The sequence below is a fragment of the Apiospora marii genome (assembly GCF_038362585.1).
Source record: "Apiospora marii strain CBS 49790 chromosome Unknown utg000003l_segment0_segment0, whole genome shotgun sequence".
Classification (NCBI taxonomy): Eukaryota; Fungi; Ascomycota; class Sordariomycetes; order Amphisphaeriales; family Apiosporaceae; genus Apiospora; species Apiospora marii.
The window spans coordinates 1,313,260-1,334,274 of NW_027117374.1; the positions used below are offsets into that span (position 1 = coordinate 1,313,260).

The 21,015-nt window shown below is 52.0% G+C and overlaps 10 protein-coding genes across 10 annotated transcripts; 8 read left to right on the plus strand and 2 right to left on the minus strand.

The window, feature by feature from the left end:
- Positions 1-261: 261 nt before the first annotated feature.
- PG985_003913 (fad fmn-containing isoamyl alcohol oxidase protein) lies at positions 262-2,234 on the plus strand (the record flags this gene model as incomplete). Its single annotated transcript, XM_066823682.1, has 2 exons — positions 262-707; positions 779-2,234. The coding sequence occupies 2 exons, from the start codon at positions 262-264 to the stop codon at positions 2,232-2,234; spliced, it is 1,902 nt and encodes a 633-aa protein (XP_066686842.1).
- A 2,181-nt stretch (positions 2,235-4,415) lies between these two features.
- Positions 4,416-5,301, minus strand: PG985_003914 (uncharacterized protein; the record flags this gene model as incomplete). The annotated part of the gene is made up of 2 exons (XM_066823683.1): positions 4,416-4,581; positions 4,640-5,301. 2 exons carry the CDS (start codon positions 5,299-5,301, stop codon positions 4,416-4,418), a joined length of 828 nt encoding a protein of 275 aa, XP_066686843.1.
- A 644-nt stretch (positions 5,302-5,945) lies between these two features.
- On the plus strand, positions 5,946-7,101 carry PG985_003915 (uncharacterized protein; the record flags this gene model as incomplete). Its single annotated transcript, XM_066823684.1, has 5 exons — positions 5,946-6,118; positions 6,192-6,313; positions 6,390-6,490; positions 6,563-6,809; positions 6,896-7,101. The coding sequence occupies 5 exons, from the start codon at positions 5,946-5,948 to the stop codon at positions 7,099-7,101; spliced, it is 849 nt and encodes a 282-aa protein (XP_066686844.1).
- Positions 7,102-7,231: 130 nt separating this feature from the next.
- PG985_003916 (uncharacterized protein) lies at positions 7,232-8,329 on the plus strand (the record flags this gene model as incomplete). Its single annotated transcript, XM_066823685.1, has 1 exon — positions 7,232-8,329. One exon carries the CDS (start codon positions 7,232-7,234, stop codon positions 8,327-8,329), a length of 1,098 nt encoding a protein of 365 aa, XP_066686845.1.
- Positions 8,330-8,975: 646 nt separating this feature from the next.
- On the plus strand, positions 8,976-9,903 carry PG985_003917 (uncharacterized protein; the record flags this gene model as incomplete). Its single annotated transcript, XM_066823686.1, has 2 exons — positions 8,976-9,198; positions 9,536-9,903. 2 exons carry the CDS (start codon positions 8,976-8,978, stop codon positions 9,901-9,903), a joined length of 591 nt encoding a protein of 196 aa, XP_066686846.1.
- A 165-nt stretch (positions 9,904-10,068) lies between these two features.
- PG985_003918 (uncharacterized protein) lies at positions 10,069-11,040 on the plus strand (the record flags this gene model as incomplete). The annotated part of the gene is made up of 4 exons (XM_066823687.1): positions 10,069-10,080; positions 10,159-10,470; positions 10,531-10,662; positions 10,726-11,040. The coding sequence occupies 4 exons, from the start codon at positions 10,069-10,071 to the stop codon at positions 11,038-11,040; spliced, it is 771 nt and encodes a 256-aa protein (XP_066686847.1).
- Positions 11,041-14,256: 3,216 nt separating this feature from the next.
- Positions 14,257-16,177, plus strand: PG985_003919 (kinase-like protein; the record flags this gene model as incomplete). Its single annotated transcript, XM_066823688.1, has 3 exons — positions 14,257-15,012; positions 15,104-15,540; positions 15,652-16,177. The coding sequence occupies 3 exons, from the start codon at positions 14,257-14,259 to the stop codon at positions 16,175-16,177; spliced, it is 1,719 nt and encodes a 572-aa protein (XP_066686848.1).
- A 327-nt stretch (positions 16,178-16,504) lies between these two features.
- Positions 16,505-16,738, minus strand: PG985_003920 (uncharacterized protein; the record flags this gene model as incomplete). The annotated part of the gene is made up of 1 exon (XM_066823689.1): positions 16,505-16,738. One exon carries the CDS (start codon positions 16,736-16,738, stop codon positions 16,505-16,507), a length of 234 nt encoding a protein of 77 aa, XP_066686849.1.
- Positions 16,739-17,690: 952 nt separating this feature from the next.
- PG985_003921 (uncharacterized protein) lies at positions 17,691-18,862 on the plus strand (the record flags this gene model as incomplete). The annotated part of the gene is made up of 4 exons (XM_066823690.1): positions 17,691-17,757; positions 17,831-18,366; positions 18,430-18,603; positions 18,662-18,862. 4 exons carry the CDS (start codon positions 17,691-17,693, stop codon positions 18,860-18,862), a joined length of 978 nt encoding a protein of 325 aa, XP_066686850.1.
- Positions 18,863-19,689: 827 nt separating this feature from the next.
- On the plus strand, positions 19,690-20,674 carry PG985_003922 (uncharacterized protein; the record flags this gene model as incomplete). Its single annotated transcript, XM_066823691.1, has 2 exons — positions 19,690-20,440; positions 20,580-20,674. The coding sequence occupies 2 exons, from the start codon at positions 19,690-19,692 to the stop codon at positions 20,672-20,674; spliced, it is 846 nt and encodes a 281-aa protein (XP_066686851.1).
- Between the last annotated feature and the right edge of the window lie 341 nt (positions 20,675-21,015).

Sequence of the window (21,015 nt, forward strand, 5' to 3'; positions counted from 1 at the left end):
GCTGATTGGGCGTAGCCTAGATGAGCCTGGAGCATTTTTCACGGAGGTGACTCCGTGGATATTGGGGTCGTTCATGAAATTGGGGGTGTTAAATAGGAGACTGGTTCGCGTTGATATTCCTGAAACTTCAAGCCATCATCCTTCATTCATTAAGCCAATAGACAGTATAGCTCGATCCTAGTCAAAAGAGCAAAGTCGATCCTTCATCCTGGTAATACACTCCATTGTATACCTAGCTTGTTTGATATCACATCGCCCAAAATGCTGCACTCTAATACCCTGAGAGCTTTGGCTCTTGTTGTTTTGTCTGTTGCCGTCCCTTTGGTTAGCGCAGCTCCTGCTGGTCCAGGGGGACCTGGCGGGCCTGGGGGTCCACCACCGCCTCCCGGTCCTGGGGGACCGCCACCTCCTCCTCCCGGGCCTGGGGGCCCTCCGCCGCCACCGCCTGGGCACGGCAACCCGCCTCCTCCGCCGCCACCCCCTGGGCATGGACACCCTCCCCCGCCGCCCGGACCTGGGGTGCCCCAGTGTCGAGTCATGCCTGGGGACGCTGCTTATCCTAAAGAGGATATGTGGAACAAGCTGAATGCAACCATCGGAGGCAGACTTATCCGCGGTGTTCCTCTGGCTCAGACCTGCCACGGGGACGGATTCAACTTGCAGTCTTGCTCTGAGGTCAGGGCCAACTGGACGCAGCTTGAGCCTTAGTGAGTACAACCCTTTTTTATTTCCACTTTGCCTCTCTAAATACTAGAAACTGACATTAATGCAACTGTAGTTGGCAAGACCCCGTCAACATCATGTCCCTGTACTGGCTGAACAATACCTGCAGCCCCTTTGAGGCCAACGTGGGCGACTGCAAGCTCGGGAACCTGGCCCCCTACGCCATCAACGTCGACAGCCCCGAGACGGCCATGGCCGGCATGAAGTTCGCCCGCGAGCACAACCTCCGCCTGACGGTGAAGAACACGGGGCACGACCTCCTGGGCCGGTCGAGCGGCCGCGGCGCCCTCGAGCTCTGGACCCACAACCTTAAGACCATCACCTTCTCCGACTACAAGAGCCCCGGCTACACGGGCCGCGCCGCCACGCTCGGCGCCGGCGTCCAGGCCTTCGAGGCGTACGAGGCCGCCCACAAGAACGGGGTCCGCATCGTGGGCGGCTCGTGCCCCACCGTCGGCCTGGCCGGCGGCTTCACCCAGGGCGGCGGCCACGGGCCCCTCGGGGCCACGTACGGCATGGGCGTCGACAACGCGCTCGAGTTCGACGTCATCACGGCCGACGGCCAGCGGCGCACCGCCTCGCCCACGCAGAACGCGGACCTCTACTGGGCCCTGGCCGGCGGCGGCGCCGGCAACTGGGCCTTCATCCTCTCGCTGACGACCAAGGCGCACCCCGACGGCCGCGTCGGCGGCGCCACCATGACCTTCGCCAACCCCGGCGACGACGCCAAGTTCTGGGCCGGCGTGACGGCCTGGCTCAAGCTGCAGCCGGCGCTGAACGACATCCCCCGGTTCAGCAGCCTGTGGTTCCTGACCAAGGACGTCTTCCGCATCAGCTACGTCACCCTCGCCGACGGCACCGAGGCCGACGTCACCAAGGCCCTGTCCCCCTTCGTCCAGACCCTGAAAGAAATTGGCATCACCCCGGCCGACTACCAGACCGGCGAGAGCGCCGGCTTCTACGAGCACCTGCAGCGCTTTAACCGCGACGAGTACGTGACCAACAGCTCCCAAAGCAGCCGGCTCATCTCGCGGCGGACCGTCGAGAAGGACCTGCCCGCCCTGGTCGACGCCCTCCGCGACGTGGTGCAGGACCCCACCGTGACGGGCGCCGTGGCCGGCGTCTCCAACGACGTCTCGCACAAGCGGGTGGGCAACCAGCCGGGCGCCAACGCCCTTTTGCCCGCGTGGCGCGACGCCCTCTTCACCATCAACATGGTGGGCGCCTTCGACGACGACGTGTCGTCGGCGGAGCTGGCGCGCGTGCAGAAGCTGGTCAATGGGTGGCAGATCCGCACGCGGTCCTTCACGCAGGGGGGCGGGTCCTACATGAACGAGGCCACCTTCGACGCGCCCGACTGGAAGAACGACTACTACGGGACCACCTACCCGAGGCTGGAGCAGATCAAACAGACGTACGACCCGGAGCACCTGTTCTGGGTGAATGCGGGGGTGGGCAGCGACAACTACTGGCGGCTGGGCGATGACGGGCGGTTATGCCGCAAGGCCTAGCGGTATTAGCTGATACGATCGTGTCGGATATTTTCTTCTGTTTTCTTTTCGTTCATATCATTTGTTGCCATCGCATAAATCTTATTAGAGAATTAGAGCCCGTAGCTTTTTAGAAGTAATTGTATACATTTATATCCCTTGTCTCAAGATCACCTTCCAACTGTTTCCTTCCATCAAGTTGGCACCGTTAGTGTCCCAGTACAAATCCAACGGATTGTTGGGGCTTTAGTCAAGAAACGACTCAGGGGGTGCAATATGTATTTTTGAATGGCTTGTTATTTTTCGCCCTGGCATCGCGCATCTGCCGTCCATCAGGTCTTGCCTATGATCACCTTACGTCTGTTTCCTACTCAGTAGAGCCTCCACAGAAAAATATTATACCATGCATATCTTATATGGCATGCCTCCTTTTCACTATTCACACAGTCTCCCAGGTCAACCATCCCAGGATTGATCTAGGGTTGCACACCCCTGGCGACGGCGACCGGGCCAGTGGATATCGGGAACTTTCATGACCACCAGTCATGATTACAGAGTGAGTCTTCAGATGAGCAACCTTCTGCATCTGATATCAAAACGTTGAAATAAGCTTATTTGGATTAAGTGGAATACAAAATTATACTTCATTCGAATTGGCATAGGCACGTGGCTTTCGCGCCCCATAATGCGCCCAAGAGAGTTTAACGAACTTTTACTTCGGCCAAGACCCATTTAGGCCCCTTTTCCAAGTAATGGACTTTCGCTAAGGTCACAGCTTTGCATTGAACCCAGGTCCTGTAAGTCGGGCTCTCTGTAACATGTTACGTACGTTGAATTGATAGTGAGTTTGAGGTCACGCTTGCTTGTCAGGCGCCATTTGTACACCTTTCCTGTGTTACTCTCCATTGTGATTGACCACTGGCCTTCCGTAGAAAATAATGCCATTGTGAATGGTTGGTAAGGAGATGGAGCAAGGGTTACCTCGCGTCTACATGTGAGTCAGCCAGGAGTTTCGGTTCGCTGCAGATTCGAGGTCAGATCTTGTTTCACAGGAGGCCAAGCCACCCCAACGGATGATGTGGTCTTCGTATGGGCATACATTCTTGTAGTGTGATATTTCAAGTGCTGGCATACCAGGTCTGCAGGTATTGCTAATACCACGATTCACCAAAGGCAGTGCATCGGCGCGAGGATGTGTTGTGGTCCAAAGAGCCATGGATACGCGACGTTGCAGAAAACATCACAGTATGATTGGCCGAGACCTACCAGCTCAGCAACAGCTGAGAGCTGCCCGGGAACGGCCGCAAATGCAGCCAAAAGGAGGTGGCGGGTGGTTATTGTCCAGTCCGTCATCAGCAACGCTCAAGATTACAACGTCAGAGATTGCCACGGCCGAGCTGTTGGTGCAAGTCAGCAGCCGAATGCGGCCCTTCGAGCATAACACAGCCCACCGGTCGTATTTCGTTCGGATGGCACCGATCACAGTGTTGCAACCCAATCAACGAACTAGTGTACCGGTGATTGGTTTATCAAAATAACCCCCCTGTTCTCTTGGTAAGTTGGCAGAAAAGTCGGTGTATTTCGTTGGTTGACATGAAACACGGTTGCCGATTCACGACCTTTTTAGATGCGGGCTCCTTCGAAGCTCTACAGGGCCGTCGTCAAGAAGACCGCGCAGCTTAAGGGGGAGAGAAAGCGACCCAACACATGCTAACATGCAGTCCACCGAGTCCTACCAACTGGAGTGGAGGGCCCAGTATGGGCTAAACCCATTATGTACAGGATCAGCTTCCGGCCCCCAAACCGGCAATTATGAAATGCTGTCAAGCTGGGGGCATGGTGGCCAGAAGTGACCCAGATAAGGAACTTCTGAATGGTTTATATTAGTCTCTCAGTATCAGGTACGTAGGTCGCATGTAGTGTAGCAGTTGGCAGTCGTAAGAGCCGCCGTGCACACTTCTATTGGTTTTTTATGTAGCAGGCATAGCCGCTTGTACAGTGCGCTTGCGCTAATCCTTCCGATAGGCCGAGTGCCCCCACTTCGCTGACTGCCTGCTGAAGGAAGTCAAGAACGAGGGTACAAAAATGGCGATGCAACTGAGTGTATTACGGGAAGCGCCCCAAGCGATAACGCCCCCATTTTGGGCCATCGCATGTTGTGGAATATGTATTTCGTACTCATCTACATAATGGCAACAGAGATCAGGCTTTCTCGACTGGCCACTCGGTACTTCCATGCTCCAGCCAGGCGTCACGGTAATGCGGATCCTCCATCCTTTTGAGCAGTGCTTCATATCTTTCCCCCCTTTGAACTCCCTCATCCAAAGTATTCGGTAGATCTTCGCATTGGTCCGGACTCTCGTAGAAACTACAGATAGTTCATTAGTCGTGTCCTGCGAAACCTAAAATAGGACAGTAATACTCACGTCGCGCCAAAGTACTTGAGGGCCTCGCATTCCTCATCTGCCGTCAGTGCGAGGTTCCTCCGGGGCCCCAACCCCTCAGGAACGGTGGGCAGTGACGGCTTAAGGAAGTCATCTTCGTCCCCCCACTCCCTGTCTTCGGAACATTTCAATACCCAGACACCATTGCCCGACATGGGGTAGGCGACGTGAATGCTCGGGGGAAAATGGAAGTCGTAAGGGATGGTTCGCATCTTCGATTTGTGGCGGAGGTAGAGGCCCCATCTGGGCCACCAGTGCGCACCCTGTTGTAGTATAGCGACGCTGAGCCGGTCTTCGTCGTCGCTGTTGTCAGACCGGTTGGCCTCTTCAATATTGCTGAGTCCCAGCTGCTTGAGCTGCACTGCGGTGAAGAACCCGTACACGACGCCACCTACTGAAGGGTAGGCCCATACTGCACAACCGGATGCCCCAAATCGAGTGCGTGGTCGAGCGTTGGGAGTGCCAGGCAATTGTTGCCTGTATTCGGAACCAGGCACGGGAAGACTGCACAGGAACTCGTCATCGTGGTTGTTAGCCCCACCGTCGTGCATGTTGGATGCTTGGACGCCCGAGCCGGACATCATTCGGAAGATCTGGAAGATAAAGGCAGACATCAGAAAACTACGCAGCTGTCCGTAGAGCATTTGGTGATGGAGGGTGCCTATCTGGACACGAAAATGATGAAAGATGTTACGTTGGGGAAGCTGGGGGCGGGGCAGCAAGAAATGGGTTTGGATTGAATTGGGTTCAAGTGCGGGCAGTGTTGTCAATCAACCAACCAAACACCCCATTGTTTATTTCAACCAACCAAAGACATAATTCTTCAACAACCAACAATCGGAAATCTCACGATTCGTTTATTGGCTGGTTGGGCGACAATACCGAATGCATGAGTCTTGAAGGATCTCGTCTTGGAGGATTTCTAACAGCCCGCACCCAACGATGAACTCCCTTTAATCTTACATATTATTTACAGTAACTACGACCTATTTCGGGCCCAACATCAATCCAGTACCTAGTATTCTAACCAGTGGCCCCAGTAGAATGTACAAGTCCCCAAGGCTTGATGCAGTCACATCTCAATAAGTGCGTTGCGAAAGGATCAGCCCAGTTTTTAGTTTCAAACGTATAACGAAAGATAGCTGGCACCATATAAGCAAGTAGCCCGTATATAAAAGGCATGTTACCGTAGCAGTAGAGGTAGAATCAGCACCAGGGGCAAATCCAAAATCGATTTGCCGATACATCAAACTAGAAGCACCTATTACTACTCCCCCGTTCCAACACCATGCGTCCTGTTCCCGTCTTCATCAACACCCTGCTCTTAGCCTTGGTGAAGGGCGATGCGTTCCAGCAAGCAATAGACGCAGGGATCACCGAGCAACAGATGAAAGAAGCCTATCCACCACGTGACCCAGCGAATGTTACCAACTGGTATGGCACCAGTCTTTACGGTTATGAGTAAGTCTCCAGGATCTGTTACATGAACTCTCTAACATGTATATGTTCATAGCATGTGCGACGATATCAACAGGAACATCAGAGGTTGGATCAACGAGGCATACGCCGATGCCAACAAGCTGGTAAATATCGAGGGCGTAGCATCTGAAATCAATTGGGATAGTGCTGCGGCCTTGGAGTATTTGGGACCGTCCGGTGAGTACCGCTCCCTGTGCTGCTCAGTACCAATTCAATACACCAAGAGGCCATTGCTCACGTTGCCTTCCACTAGCTTTGAACAAAGATCAACAAGCCCAAATACAGGCGGTTCTGGCCAACGTGGCCACCGTGTTCCCTGGATGGGCGCCGAGACCATTTGCAAATTGGATCCGAGTACGTACATCCCTGACATGGCAATCCGAACGGGGTCGGAGTCTTTCTAATACGTATTTCTAATGTCCATAGGTTCGCTGCGACGATCCGCTGCACAAATGTTCTTACGACTGCCCACAGGCAACCGAGGACGAAAATAAGAAGGGCGATCTTATCGCCTATGCGCGGAATCCCGATGGAACAAAACAAATGAAATGGCCCGACATCAGCTTCTGTCCCAAGTTCTATGGGGAACGAAACCTCGGAAACGCCATTGCCTACGGTTCCGGTTTCAGCAATGCCAAAGATAGATTTGACATAAGCAACTACTTCAGTCGTGGTAAGTCGACAGGAAACCCTAATGTTTCCAATGATCGGTATATCGGTCCTATCGAGCTACTGAAGCTAACCCTTGTGAACCACCAGCGACTGTTTTTCTTCATGAGCTACTACATCTAGACCTCGCAGCGGACTCGGTAAATTCGTCGCCGAATCCGCAAATTCGCGACCTCAAGATCAAATACTGGAACCCAGAGTTGACCCCCCCCAGGCAAGACAGAGTGGCTAGACGCCTACGGACCCAAAATGGCCAAGATACTGGCGAGGTTTTTGCCCAAATCTGGATACTCTAAGCAGACAGGGTATTTTGTCCAGCGCAATGACGACAGCTTCGTCTATTTTGCTCTGGCTAATTACGTACAGAGCAAGATTGGGGGATACCCTTTTCTGCCCATCGTAGTAGAAGATCAAGTCGACATACCCATGGGCAGCCAGCCTCGAACCGCTGCGACGGATCCTGTCATAGTCTTCAGTGACCAGGAAGGACAGTCCGCCAGCTTCTTGGACTTTTCTCCCGCCACCGTGGCCAACGCCACGTCGGGTTTCGCCGGCAACGGATGCGCGGCTGCTACGATGGCGGATCCGCAGGACGGTTTCGATGTCGGCAAACAGATCCCTTCCACGAACTACCCGAAATCATACCTGGAGGACCGCAAGAAATGGATCCAGTCCATCCGGTCCCCTCGGGACTCTGCTCCAACAGGGCACCCCGCGTCCGGCCCTCCTGCCCAAGACGAGAACACATGTCACGGGATCAGTGGGGACACCTGGGTCATGTCGCGCGACGTCGCCGTCGATAACGCCAAAGCCTTCTGCGGGCAGCGGGAGAAGAAGAAGCGGTACAACGAGGGGACAGTCAACGAACTGGAACTTTCGGTCTGGAAGCAGGGAGACGACGCCAAGGGTCCGACCAACGCGCCCGACTGCGAAGGACGGTTTCGGAACGCCGTGATCGACGGCTGCGACGGGAGCGACCGCGTCAACAACCCGCACAACTACAAATTTGGCGCGACGCTGACCGCGGCCGACGGCTGGGCCTACAAGCTCGAGCCCCTGAGCAAGCAGATTAACGAGGTTAGCTGCGACGTCTCGTATAAGTTCCTGTGGGACGCCCTCGAGATTCGTGGCAAGAACCTGCCGGACGCCAAGCTCGGCGCCGACGGGGAGGGCCTGCGGGACCAGCTCTCCGGCTGCGGCGCGCTGAGCAAGTGGAAGTTCGAAAGAACCCCCGACGACGTCAAGTTTCAATGGTACGCCTCGGGCCACCTTCCCATAGGGACTAAGGCCTGTGTAGGACGCGCCCTCGAGTCGGCGGGCGGCTCTAGTAGGGGCAATTGCCATGGGGCCGGGAAGAGGCGCCGGGGACAGCTGAAGCAGAGGGGGAAGAGGTATATCGGTATCGAGGACTGGCCGGGCTATGGGGACGATAGCAAGCATGTCTTCAAAACCGATGAGAAGCGGGACATTGGCATTGAAGACTGGCCTGGCTACGGCGACGATTCGAAGCACGTCTTCGGTTAGTCGCCATGTCAGCGGCGTCAACCAGTGCCTTGGAGATTTACTAATCGGGCTGGTTTCCTGGCTCAGTGTTGGTGTTGTATTTGATCAAGGAGATTGTCTTTATAAACGGGTGGATTGGCTTGCGTATATTGACGTCGGCGCCCAAAAGGCCTGCGCTACGGGCGACGATCTGGACACGGCTTTTGGTTGGAGGGGGCAGGCGACATCGACATTGCCATGTTAGGTAATGTCAAATTTTCCCACGTTCTTACTAGCGGTCATCGCGGTTAGTTTATCAACTTCTATAGCTTTCATTCATCATATCAAGTCAACTTTAGTCTGAAAACCATGTTGATATTTCGCTATTTGGTTGATACCAGGGTCGTGATGAAGAATTGCGCGCGGTGTGAATGTAAGGAGAGGGTCATGCATGTTGGTGTTTCATCAACGCCAACCACCAATCAGCGTATACTTGCAGGGGTTCTTATCACAGTGTATGGTATTGTCACCTGCACGTCTTCAGTAATCTAACCGCTGAAATTTCATCAGACTGCGCAATATTCATAAACTCCATCTGCGTCTTCTTCAAAGCCCACCCATATCTGTCGCCTCTTGTTGCTATGCCCAATCATTCTACGCTCCTATCACGGCCTAAGAATGCGTCACTATGACTTCTGATCATGTGCCTTACGATGGTGATATGATTCGGTTTCTTGAGAGTTACAGGGCGGTCGATCAATACCCGGAGACGCTTCTGTACGACAAACCACGCCGGCGATCCAGATACCACAGGTATCAGCTGGACAGTAATGCAAGGAATCTGTTCATAGAGCAAGGCGACGAGAGCGAGATACTTGTCCCCATCCGCGACTTTCAGTCATATGGCGCGAGTAAGTTCATGTTTCGTAGGCATGTAGTTGGAGCTATGGGTGTTATGATAGTCGCTAACATCCTCTGAAGAGCTAGATGCTGTCAATTGCAAAAGCGAAGATCAAGTCCGGGAAGTGTTAGGGGAGAATATAAGTGTCACACCGCTTCCAGACGATTCAAGCTGGCTAAAGCCTGACCCCAAATGCCGCGTTATGTGAGTAGGCTTCACCGTCTGGTTGCTTTCCATGTTAGCTGACGAAGCTAACTCGTCTAGATTGCTGGAGTCACCACATCCGAAGATTAGACGGCTTAATTTGACACGGTCTATGTTCATGCGCCTAATGACTTACCATCAAGTCTCTTCCAATTACCTCAGCTTCATCGCCTCCTTCGGGTCGTTGACTGGGTCGCTGGGCTTTGGTGGATTCAGGTCCGAAGTGAGCCTAGAGAAAGCACAATTCGCCTCGGAAAAGCTTGGCAGGAGCGGAAAGCACATAAAGCTTTCCTACAGCATAGAGACGATACAGCGAAATCAGTTGGACCAGGTGCGGACCATGAATGACCCTAACTTGGACGAAAATGACCCGCATCCGGATGCTCATGTCTACTGGCTGAGACCCCAGGCAGCTATCCATCATCAGTTCGATACTGAAACTGGAGCTTCCCTCTGGATCATCACTTCCCCGCTCATCCTAACGAAAAACAAGCTTGGCAACACCGTCTAAAGAAGCTCGATCTGGCACGACCATATGTTAGGTTATATGAGGATAGGGTTACCTGACCCAGATCCACGTGTTGAAGGTTTGAGGCGGTCACTTGATGTACATATAAGGCTTATTGATTGGGCCGTGGGAGAGTGTTCGACGTACATCCACTATGTGGACGAGAACATGGAGCGCCTGGTAAGTATAGGAGCGCGGTGGGCTGGCTGTCAACTTTACGTTTCGACTTGAGCTGATTATCATCTTCACCAATAACAGGCACGAAAATATCTCTATGTTACAATACGGGTTAGCGTTGAAGAGGCGGATATCCAAAGGCTGTACATGTTGATCGATAACATCGATACCTGCATATTACGCTTCGAGGACAATCTTCGTGTGCTTGATTCTCTTTCTGCATTCTACGAACAATATTTCTCGCTGGATGAAAGGACCGCATCTCAAAACGAGACATACAACGCCGCTGTCAATAACTTCCGCTCCGAGATCAATGAGCGCAAGTTCGAGATGGAAAGCCTAGCATCTCGCGCGCGGGCTCTTGCGTCTCTAGCAAGAAGTCGGGAGAGTGTAGTGGGTCACTCACCTCGCATGGCGTGGATATCATACCAAGCTACTAACGCGGTTTCTTAGATGACCAAGTTCTTGCAGAACCAGACGAATCTGGTGATGCTCGATCTCGCCAAACGAAGCCATGAGGAAACCGTTGTCATGGGTCTCTTCCAGGCTATTGCACTGTTCTACCTACCCATAACAGTGGTTTCTGTAAGGGATCTCCTGTCTACTTACATCCGGGAACCATAAATACTGACAGGGTGGGGTTACTAGGCAGTTTTCAGCACGGACATCGTCAAGTTCCAGGACTTGGAGCCCGGCCAAACCCACTCATGGTCATCCATGGCTTTATGGAGCTGGATAGTAACGTCCGTCGGCTTGACCATCGTGACGATCGCCTTCTCAGAGGTCTGGAAGCGTTGGAAACGAAACAAGCTTCTGAAACGGCTTAGAAGACATCAAGAGCCCATCCACCGCGAGCCTTTCCACCCTCCCAACCCTCCCACGATAACAAGCAGTGGGAAATCGCCAACACCGTCCATCAGGTTGCGGAAACACAACGACTCGACATCTATTCTTCCAAGATGACCTTTGGGAATGGCTTGGTATACAGAAGCTTTCAATTGGGGTGTAACTACATCACTTGATTCTAGTAGTTTGTTCTGTCTACATATCTGTAATGATCCTTCCTCCCTAAGTTATGAATACATGACTTTCCGGGGCCTTTTAATAACCCTGGACCTGGAGATTCCATCCAGATCAAGTACAGGCATCCAGACCTTTAAAGTCAAAAGGGTGCCGTGTGTGGGCTACAGCTGATGGGCTAACGTGCTCTACAACGCGTCTCTTGCAGTGAGGCTTCCACGGAAACATGACAAGGGGAGTCGCATCTCTTCGATTGATAGGCGGTGGTGAATATCCTTCTAATAATGTATTCTATTCCAGTAAGGGCAGATGATTCTTGTTTCTACATCTATTTGACCACGTCGCTCTCAGATACGAGCGACGCATGATTTCCAGTTTTCTGCGTACTTAGATCGCTCCCTCATAGGAGGAACATGTCATTGGGGACCTGCCTGCAATGTGCCCGAACATGAACAGTTCTTTTTGGAATCAGGCTGGCAACGACCTAGTTGGGCATCTGTAATGCCCAATTCTAGCGCAGCCCAACGCCCTCCCAACCACAGCAAGACACGCGACGTGTGTCTGGTATCTGTAGTCCCCGGCCCTGGCTGCATTGACTGTTTTCTCTTGCTGTATTTCCAAAGTCCAGCTTCGAGGGTTTATTGGAGCTTGGAATGTTCCAAATAACGAACTCCTTGGGGTGCTCACATTTGGTAGGGTCAGAAATTCAAATGACGCGTGGAAGTACGGAAGCTCGATTTGATTACCCATCCCACTTCTTGAATGGGCTATATGCCCAATCATGAGGCTCTCCAGTCTGACATTTGAAGCGAAAAGGGTTTAAGAGAATGGGTCCTTGTCCAGCCAATGGACCCAGACCTTTCTTCAACTACCATCCAATATGATAAACGGCAGTAATCCACGCCACTGCATCCCCCCCTTCAAATCCTGATGTCCACACCATTGGGCCAAAAACTCCAAAGTATGTTCGCCTTTCGCCATGCCGAGACTGCCGCTGGCCAATCAGGTCGCGCAACGCCGTTCTTTTCAGGTCAGATGGTCTCCTTGCGGCTGTCGCGGCATTCGCCATCAACCTGTGGGGCGATACACCGGAAATCTCCTCATCTCCTAATCTCGCTCTTCAAGTTGTCAATATTGATCATTCTCATCAAACGGATGCTGTGAGGATTTGAGTGCGTCAATATGCCGAAGGCAATAACCCCAATTTGCATATGAAAGCCATGAGATGGAACTCACTATAGGAACGGTCGGTAAGGTGACCACGAATCTGTCTCTCCTGAGCTGTGTTTCATCAGCTACGGTTCCAGTGAAGTTTGGGGAATCTTCATGTCTCATACCTGTACAGAATATCTTCCGGGGTACCGCTTGTTGAGCTCTTGCAACAGCACTTTACTTGAGACTTGGTTCACAGACACGGATGCCCTGGCACCTCCGCTTTCCGTAGCGATGAATTTGATATTGCCCATGTTGGCAGTAAGGGATGCCATCGTTACTATGTTGAAGCACGGTTCTAGTTGCCAAGAAACGAGTATGACCCCGCTCAGTCTGGTCAGGATTGTAATGTGAAAAGTGTGCGATACCCAAAGAATAAGGTGCAGGAACTAGTATTCCTGGCCAGCCTGGATCTATATATATACGAGGACATTCACTTTTGTTCGCCCCATGTGTATCAAAAGTCGTATCAAGGGGCTGGAAGCTGACATGATAGGCCGAAATTAGTCCCGGTTAGAGAGACTTACGTTATGGCGGGGATCTCAGGCCACCCATTGGTCCAGCCCCTTGCACACCGTTATTTAATCCTTACGTTACGTGAGACCTTCCGTAATAGATCTTTCATGTCATACATGTACGTTCTTCCTATTAGGTTTGAACTAATTTCCTACGAAACCCCAATGTCTCGTGGCACGCTATGTAGCCCTACCCTAAGTTGCCCGTGCCCAGGTTGACCTACAGTAGCTCGCAAAAAGCAACACAATATCATTCGGGGCTGGAAGCATTGAGGTAAACGCACAAGGGACACATAAAGCGCCAAGTGGGAGGGGTTGGGGCTATTATGTAGGTACTTTTTCCACTTCGTATTCCGGGAGGGTTGCATGCCGGCGGCTTAGGCGTACTCCGCCCCCTCTCATTGCGCCACCGGATAAGGTAGGGTTGCCATCGCAATCAGCTGCCAGGCGGACCAGTCTGCCCATGCATGACGAGTGTGCGTTCCTGAATCAGAAGGCCGTTCGTTATCTTCTTTTCTCCCTTCTAAATCTTTTCTAATCAGCCTATTTCCCTTCTCATATGTAGCATTTTCCAAGACAACCCTCCAAATCAAAACGCCACCAACCTCCAATTCTACCACCACCAAAGCGCTCCGACGAGTAAGCACAGTCAGATGATTGGCCATTAACCGAGTCGATCCCAAAATTCAACCCAACAAAGCGTCGGAGGCTGGTGCCAAAACATCTGCCTCCATTGGCAAGGTGAAGTTTCAACGGAGATATCATAGTCGTGGTTTTCGTTGCCATTGAGTCGAGAGTGAAATCACCTCTATTCGATCAGTATATCAATTGATGTTAGGATTCAGATGCTCATGGGTATCTCCTCCCGGATGCGTCGGGGAAGTTCTACACTTAAGCTGATGGTGTGAAGGTGTGGGGGTGCGACGTGGTGATTGGAAGACGCGCTGTTCGAGGCAGCCAGGCAGCCAGGCGCAGCTTGTCAATATCCCAGCAACAGAGGCATAACTCCAATCTATTATTATTTTGCTGGAATCGAATGGGGCCATGCTCACCACTGAAGAAATGAGGCTCAAGTTGAAGCAGGCTGGAATGATGTGCATAAGAAGACTGCCCACTACCGGCACAGGGGCTTTGAAAGGATTGGGGAGATGCAGCTGCCGCTGATCTCGCAATTGCGATCTACTCTCCCTTCCCACTTGTGATTGCCCGCCTTATAACGCCCGCTTCATTCGACGTCTTCTTACCAGCGTTTCTCGCCCTCTCTCAAGACCTGCAGATCTACGTGGCCTCGCGACAATCATTAGACCGCCAGCCTGATCCTTTCACGATGCCGCCCCAGCCAATCGTTTCATGGAGTAAGCTAGGGATTGATGACCCTAGAGTTCGGCGATGTCTCGATCGAGGCAATGCTCTCTTTGATAAGGACGTCCCAATGACCAGTCTACCTCAGACCAATGGTACGAGCCAGAGGAATCAGTCCTACACGCATATAATCACCACATTATCAAACGAGCTATACGCATCGGCCGAGGACCCTGAATGGGGTGGCGCGATGACCATTTTCATACCACGGAAACGCTTCCGGACCATCATCACCCCTGAACGTGTACGCATCATCGTTGCTGGCCTCGAGCGCTTCAGCGACCGCGAACTAGATTCGTTCGTGCGTGTGGCGTTCTATGGTGGCAAACACAATGGTGTATACAGGGAGCCAAGCGTAAAGCTATTGGCAGCTCTTATCTGCTGCAATGCGGTTAATAGCTATATGGGTCTGGTGAAGAAGGGCGTGAGCGATGTTTGCCTGCCACCCGTGTACGAGAAGAACAACTACAGATATGCATTGAAGTGCCAAAGCCGAAAATGCAATACCAACCACACATTCCTGGGGGATATCAGTATCAAAAGCCGGGGCGAGTTCTACGCATGGGCATATCGTCTCAATGCACCTTACTTTAAGAAGCCCGACCCGAGTACATCCTCCCAGGGATTGCATCATCATTATGTCTTCAACGACGACGACGTACTGCCAATTATCTCGAGTACAGTCCAGGAACACGGAACCTCCACAAGTCGGACTCTGCGCGCCACCAGCACGCAGTCTACGGAATCGCAGGGGACTCAGGAGGGTGGGTTCAGCACGGTTACGCGCGTGGAGTTCCACCCTGACCATTATGATTTTGGAACCCATGTAAGTATACAGCATGACACCCAGGTTTTCCCACCTCCACCCGAAAGCAACACTTGGTGCGTTACTCCATCGGACTGACTTTGGATTTTAGAATGGGGAAAAGTTTCACGTGTTTGCCATGAAGAAGTTGAACGCATCAGACCAGACCAGCTTCAGCAACGAGGTTGCCTCGCTTCTCACCTTCATCGGAAACGAGAAGGAACATCTTGTGAAGCTTCTGGCAAGCTTTGAGATCCAGAGCCACGGAAAAGGTCGCACCCAATACTATTTACTGTTTCCATGGGCCGACGGGACCCTGTGGGACTTTTGGAAGCTGAACGACGCGGTGGAATCCCGGGTTAACCTCTCCCAATGGATGTCCCACCAGTGCTATCGACTGGCCAAAGCACTACAGATCTTCCACAATGAACGTAAAACCCAACTCAGGTTTCCCGACATCGAGGCAGAACAACAGGAGCTTTACGGTCGACATGGCGACATCAAGGCGGAGAACATTTTGTGGTTCAAAAAGCAGAGTCAACTAGTATTGTAAGTTTCCTATTTCCTACGACTTGAACGGAAGACTAGCACGAGAGAGTTTGCAATCTCGTTTCATACACCCTACGTCTTCCGGGTCGATACTGACTCTTGCTTCTCTAGAAACGACTTTGGACTCGCTCGTCTTCATTCTAAGATTTCACGGTCTGTTCAAGAGCCAAACGGCATGCCTCGAACGGAGACGTATCGGGCACCTGAATTTGATGTCCCCGGCAGTAAGATTACTCGTACCTCCGACATATTCTCTTTAGGTTGTGCTTTTCTGGAGTTCGCCACCTGGTTTGTCGAAGGCTTTCATGCAGCAGATGTTGAATTCGTCGATGCGAGATCGGAACCAGATCCCCATGCCCCTGAGGTCACGCTGGATACATTTTTCAAGATCGAGCAAAAGTCCGGCAGGAAGGTCTCAGTGATCAAACCACAGGTGAAGGAGTGGATCCAACGGTTACGGAATCATCCAAACTACACCAACTACATCAGAGACTTCCTGGACCTCATCGAGCAGCATATGCTGGATCCAAACCCCAAACAGCGATATGAGTCGGGCAGAGTAGTGGAGAGACTGCGGGTGCTTCGGGACACTTGCCGCTCTGATACATCGTACTGGAAGGATCCGGTTCATTCATAGGATTGGGTTACATCAAGTCGTCTGAGGAATTGAGATGCAAGTCTGGTTCGTTCTGTCTGCGTCGCCGCATCATGTATTAATTATGGTGGATAGGGTTAGAGGCGTCCCGTTTATACCCATATGCAAATGCAATCTTGAATCGTTAATCGTAAATGAGCCGTGATCGTGTCCTCCCATAGCCACATCCTCTTTAACCATCACATGTTGTAGTGCTGATAAATGTCTTGATCCAACGTTTGCAACTGCGTCTATGCCATTGTTTCAGTCAATATGTCGCTCAAGGAGCAGAGTCGAGACAAACTGTAGTCATTTGTGTTGGTAAACAAACTATCCACCTCTCCTTTCGTAGCTAAGATTTCCAAAACTGTCAGCTGCGATGCCTGAATCTGCCTGGCGTGGGTTGTGCGCACACACCTTGACTTGCCATTTCCCTTCACCAAACATGTCGTCCAGAGACTGTTTCAATTTCACCTGGCTTCGGTACTTCTTTCGCAGGACATGCTCGTACAGTTTAGGGGCGGCTGACGGCTGAGCGCTGTACTGGGGAGGAGAGTTGTCCATCGCAATTGCCGCACTGGTTTTCTGACGATTGTACACCTTGGGCAGAATCGCGAGGGGAAATTTGCCTTGGGGGCGCAGCTGTGTAGGATGGGTTGCGACCCGGCTGGCCACGTCAGACCAGCTTCTAGCGGTCACATGGGGTTGCAAATGCACCTCGCCCGCCCCAGTTCTGCGGTGCGGTAACTGTTAAGGACACTAAGCCACCGCGGGCTAGAACCGCATAAGCGTCGTGGTTGAAGAATCAGCCTGCAGTGGCATCGGTGGCTAGCCGGTAATGGGGGCCAATGGGGGTTCGATGCTACCCCTGTCGCTGAGTGGCTATGCTCCAAACTCGGCTGCATGTCGTACTTTTGCGATTTAAATCCAGGGGCGCGTTCAAACAGCAACATCCCAGTATCATCAACTTTCACTGCACTATCCACTCCGGCGAGTATGGACTGGGAACGCACCGACAGCCATTGGACGAAGCATGATTTCTCGCTATTCACTTACGATACGGGTGAACTCGATGTCCCAGCGACCGCCACAGTTGTATCGGGACTAGGAGGCAATGAAGTCAGTATTTCCGGTTTCTTCAAATCTGAAAATAATCTAACATATAAATAGCATGAAATCACCGTCGATACTCTTCGTTCTCCGGGTGACTGGAAGTTGTGCTTCGATAGGGCAAGCCGACTACTGCCCGAAAACGTCCCCAGTAGTTGCTAACCCAGGAATCGACTAGGTTGACCTAACCAAGCAGTCGGGATTTTGCGTTGTGTAAGAACTTGGTGCGTATCTTGAGACATAGGAGCCAACCTGCTGATGCGTGGCGTTTAGTCTATACGACAAAGTCCAGGAATTGTTTGGTGGAGATGGATACGAATCCCTGATGGCATTGCCAGTCAGCCGTAACACATTCTCGGAAACAGTTCAGAGGTTCCAGCTTCAGCCATGCATTACTCGTACCATCATGAGAGAGAGGGTATACTTCTCAACTCAATCTGTTAGTGATATCGAGTCCAAGCCAGCCAGAGTTGGTAAGCTTCATCCACCCCCATGCGAAAGTGTTAGAGACGTGTCTTGACATTATGAGATGACTAGGCATAACAGCACGTACGGCAACATGTTCGAATGAAGATATGGCCCTGTCATGCTCGTTTCTCTCGGGTCAGGGTTTAACTTTAGCTGTTGTATTCGGATGTAAAGAGGGAAAGAAACAGCAACTGATAACCAAGCTGAAGCGAATCGACCCTCGGCACTCTCATCCAATGCTCATTGCGGGGGTGTTCTTCGAGTTGGAGAGGGCAAGGTTAGAGGAGTGCGTTGATCAACTGATAGACGATTTCGCACTCAACTCGACCGAAATCCGCCCCCTGGACCTCAACATGGGCACCAACGAAATGGTCACCTATCTAAAGAAATGCTACAGGAGCCGAGATTTAGGGAACGAAATAAATACCTTCAAGCGGCAGTTGAAAAAGTTGATCGACGAAACAGCCGCGTTTGACGAACAACAAGAACAGCAACAGCTCAAGTACGCTGGTCATCAGATCAAGAAGCGACTCGAGGAGATGTGCGACATTCTCGATGACAAGATCGACAGCTGCAACGTTACAATTGAGAACATGTCTCTGACAATGCAGACCGTAAGTGAGAAGGAGAACAAATGACCGATCATGTCACTTGAGCTGATATCATCTTCTCTCCAGCTATGGAACCACTTTGCGCAGGAAGACAACAAACTCAATACGAGGTTCAACAGGGTCAATACGCATCTATCGACAACTAACAAGGAGATCTCACAATCTATGCAAGACGATAGCTCGCAGATGAAGTTCATTGCCCTGCTAACTATGGTGTTCCTGCCTATATCTACCATGGCGGTAAGACCGATTCGTCCATACTTAGTACACTGCAGTCACATGCTAACGGGGATGGCAGTCGATATTTTCCACGGAATTATTCTCGTGGGATGCAGGTCCAGGGGAAGCGGTAATATCGAAATATTTGTGGGTCTTCATCGTCATCTCTCTGGCGCTGACGACCGTGGTGGTGGGCGCTTGGGGTATTGCAACACGCTATGCGTTTCTGAGACGGAAGAAAGCTGACGATGAGGGTAAAGACTATGAGAAACTAGGGTGATATGACTTGGTGTGTGGTGTTGTGTGCCAGTATGAGACCTGGCCAGCTTAACATGAGCCTCTCCTTCCTGCCGGGCAGGCTCGGCACTAGATTGAAGCAGAAGATGAGCAAAGATGTATTGGCGGCAGTTAAATTACTATATCCGCGATACAGTTGGACTAGCCGTTTCCTGAAAGTGGCTGGCAAAGCATGGGCGTCATTCCTTCACTTCCGAATGAAATATACCAAAGTCTCAATGGATCTCCTTTACTTATAGGGGCTGATACAAAATAAGAGGTATCGCCCACTCAACTTTAACTTCACACCAACATTGGTTCTGACACTATGGCGTTAGTGTAACGTTGGCGATCATTGCAGCATCAATAATTAGGTAATGCCCGAGCTCCAGCAGATCTCGACATCTTGGGCATCAGATGCCGGGACGTCGATGATCTCAACCAATCGACTCCTAAACCCTCTTCTCCAAATGCCGATCCCATTATAGCTTGGTCATGCAAATCCTTAGTAAGGAAACGGTGTGAGATGGCGCGTTGACCAACAACCCACCTGTCGAGCTCCCTGAAAACTGGGTCTCTCCTCACAACTCCGATGCATCTCGGGGCGTACAAGATAGAGTCAGATTTGCAATCCACCGAATGAGGTCCGTGATACTCAGCGTCAATAAATCATGGCTTTGATTTCAAATCAACCCAGGAGATCTCTGCGTGTCCATCGTCGAACATTCTATTGATGGGTTGACGTATATATTGCCACGATCTCTCCCATGGGGGCAGCTCCTATCTCCCACCATCATCGACCTGCAACACAGCAAGGAATCGCATTTCACCATGGCCAACTCCAAGTTGATCCTCCTTCTCGCAAGCCTTCTGCCAAACCTCTTGATTACTGCTTCACCCTTATCCTTCACACCACCGCAAACCCCAAGCGCCGGCCATGTCGCCTCCTATCCCAACCGCACCATCGCGGGCGTAACCGTCATCGACACCCCCGTCGTCCGCGCCGCGCAGGCCCACGCCCGCGCGCACGCCAGCAACTTCGTCTACAACCACGTCATGCGAGGCTGGCTCTTCGGGGTCCTGTTGTGGAACCACCAGGTACAGCAGGCTCAGGTAAGTATCAAGAGTAACGCCACCGCAGTTGATCTACCAGAGGCCTTTGACTTGGAAGTCCACGCCGTCGCGACCCTCCTGCACGACCTCGGCTGGGACCAAACCCCAGGCTCCTCCTTCGTCAGCCCCGACCGCCGCTTCGAAGTCGACGGCGCCATCGCCTCGCGCGACTTCCTATCGCAGTATCAGCACAATCACAACGCCACCGGTGCGCCGTGGGACCGCCGCCGCACGCAGCTGGTCTGGGACGCCATCGCGCTGCACTCGACCGACAGCATACACAAGTACAAGGAGGCCGAGGTCCGGGTGGTGGGCCAGGGCATCTGGATGGACTTCGAGGGGCCCCGGCTCGGGGTCACGGCGGCCGAGTACGCCGCCGTGGTCGCCGAGTTTCCTCAGGCTGGGTTCCGCTCGGGGGCCAACGAGACGTTTGTTTGGTTGTGCGCGAGTAAGCCGACGACTACCTATGGTAAGTTTGTTTGCTCTCTTTCTCTTTCTCGCAGTCGGACAGCAGTGGTAAAACCCTTGACGATGCTTCCCTACTTGGGGCTCTCATCTACTATTTTGTAGTGACCAAAATTTATGTACTAACTCGGTTCCCGACCCAGACACCTTTATGCAGCCCTTTGGCGAAAATTTTGTCGCCAACTACTCGGCCAAGGGCCAGCGAGCTTACGATATCATCATGAGCGCACCTAACTGATGAAGACACGTTGTCAACTTGTCATGGAGGGGTAGAACGGGTGTGGTCTGTGCAATACCACACTCAACATATCGTCTTGTCTGGTTCCAGAGTAAATAGTTGCTACCAAACGTTTGGGCCCCTCAGATCCGGCAGGAAGGATACTCCACATTTCAGACTTTCATCATCCTTGGCAGGGCAGAGTATGGAAAAACCCGCTGGATCGAAAAAGGGGGAAAACCGCAGTTGAAAGGGCTCGCGCATGGCAACGTTTATGCCAAATCATGTTTACTGATTCAATTCAAATCAAGGATATTTCTCATATTGCAAGATTGGTTGGTTTGGGGTAGTGTTCGGGCCGG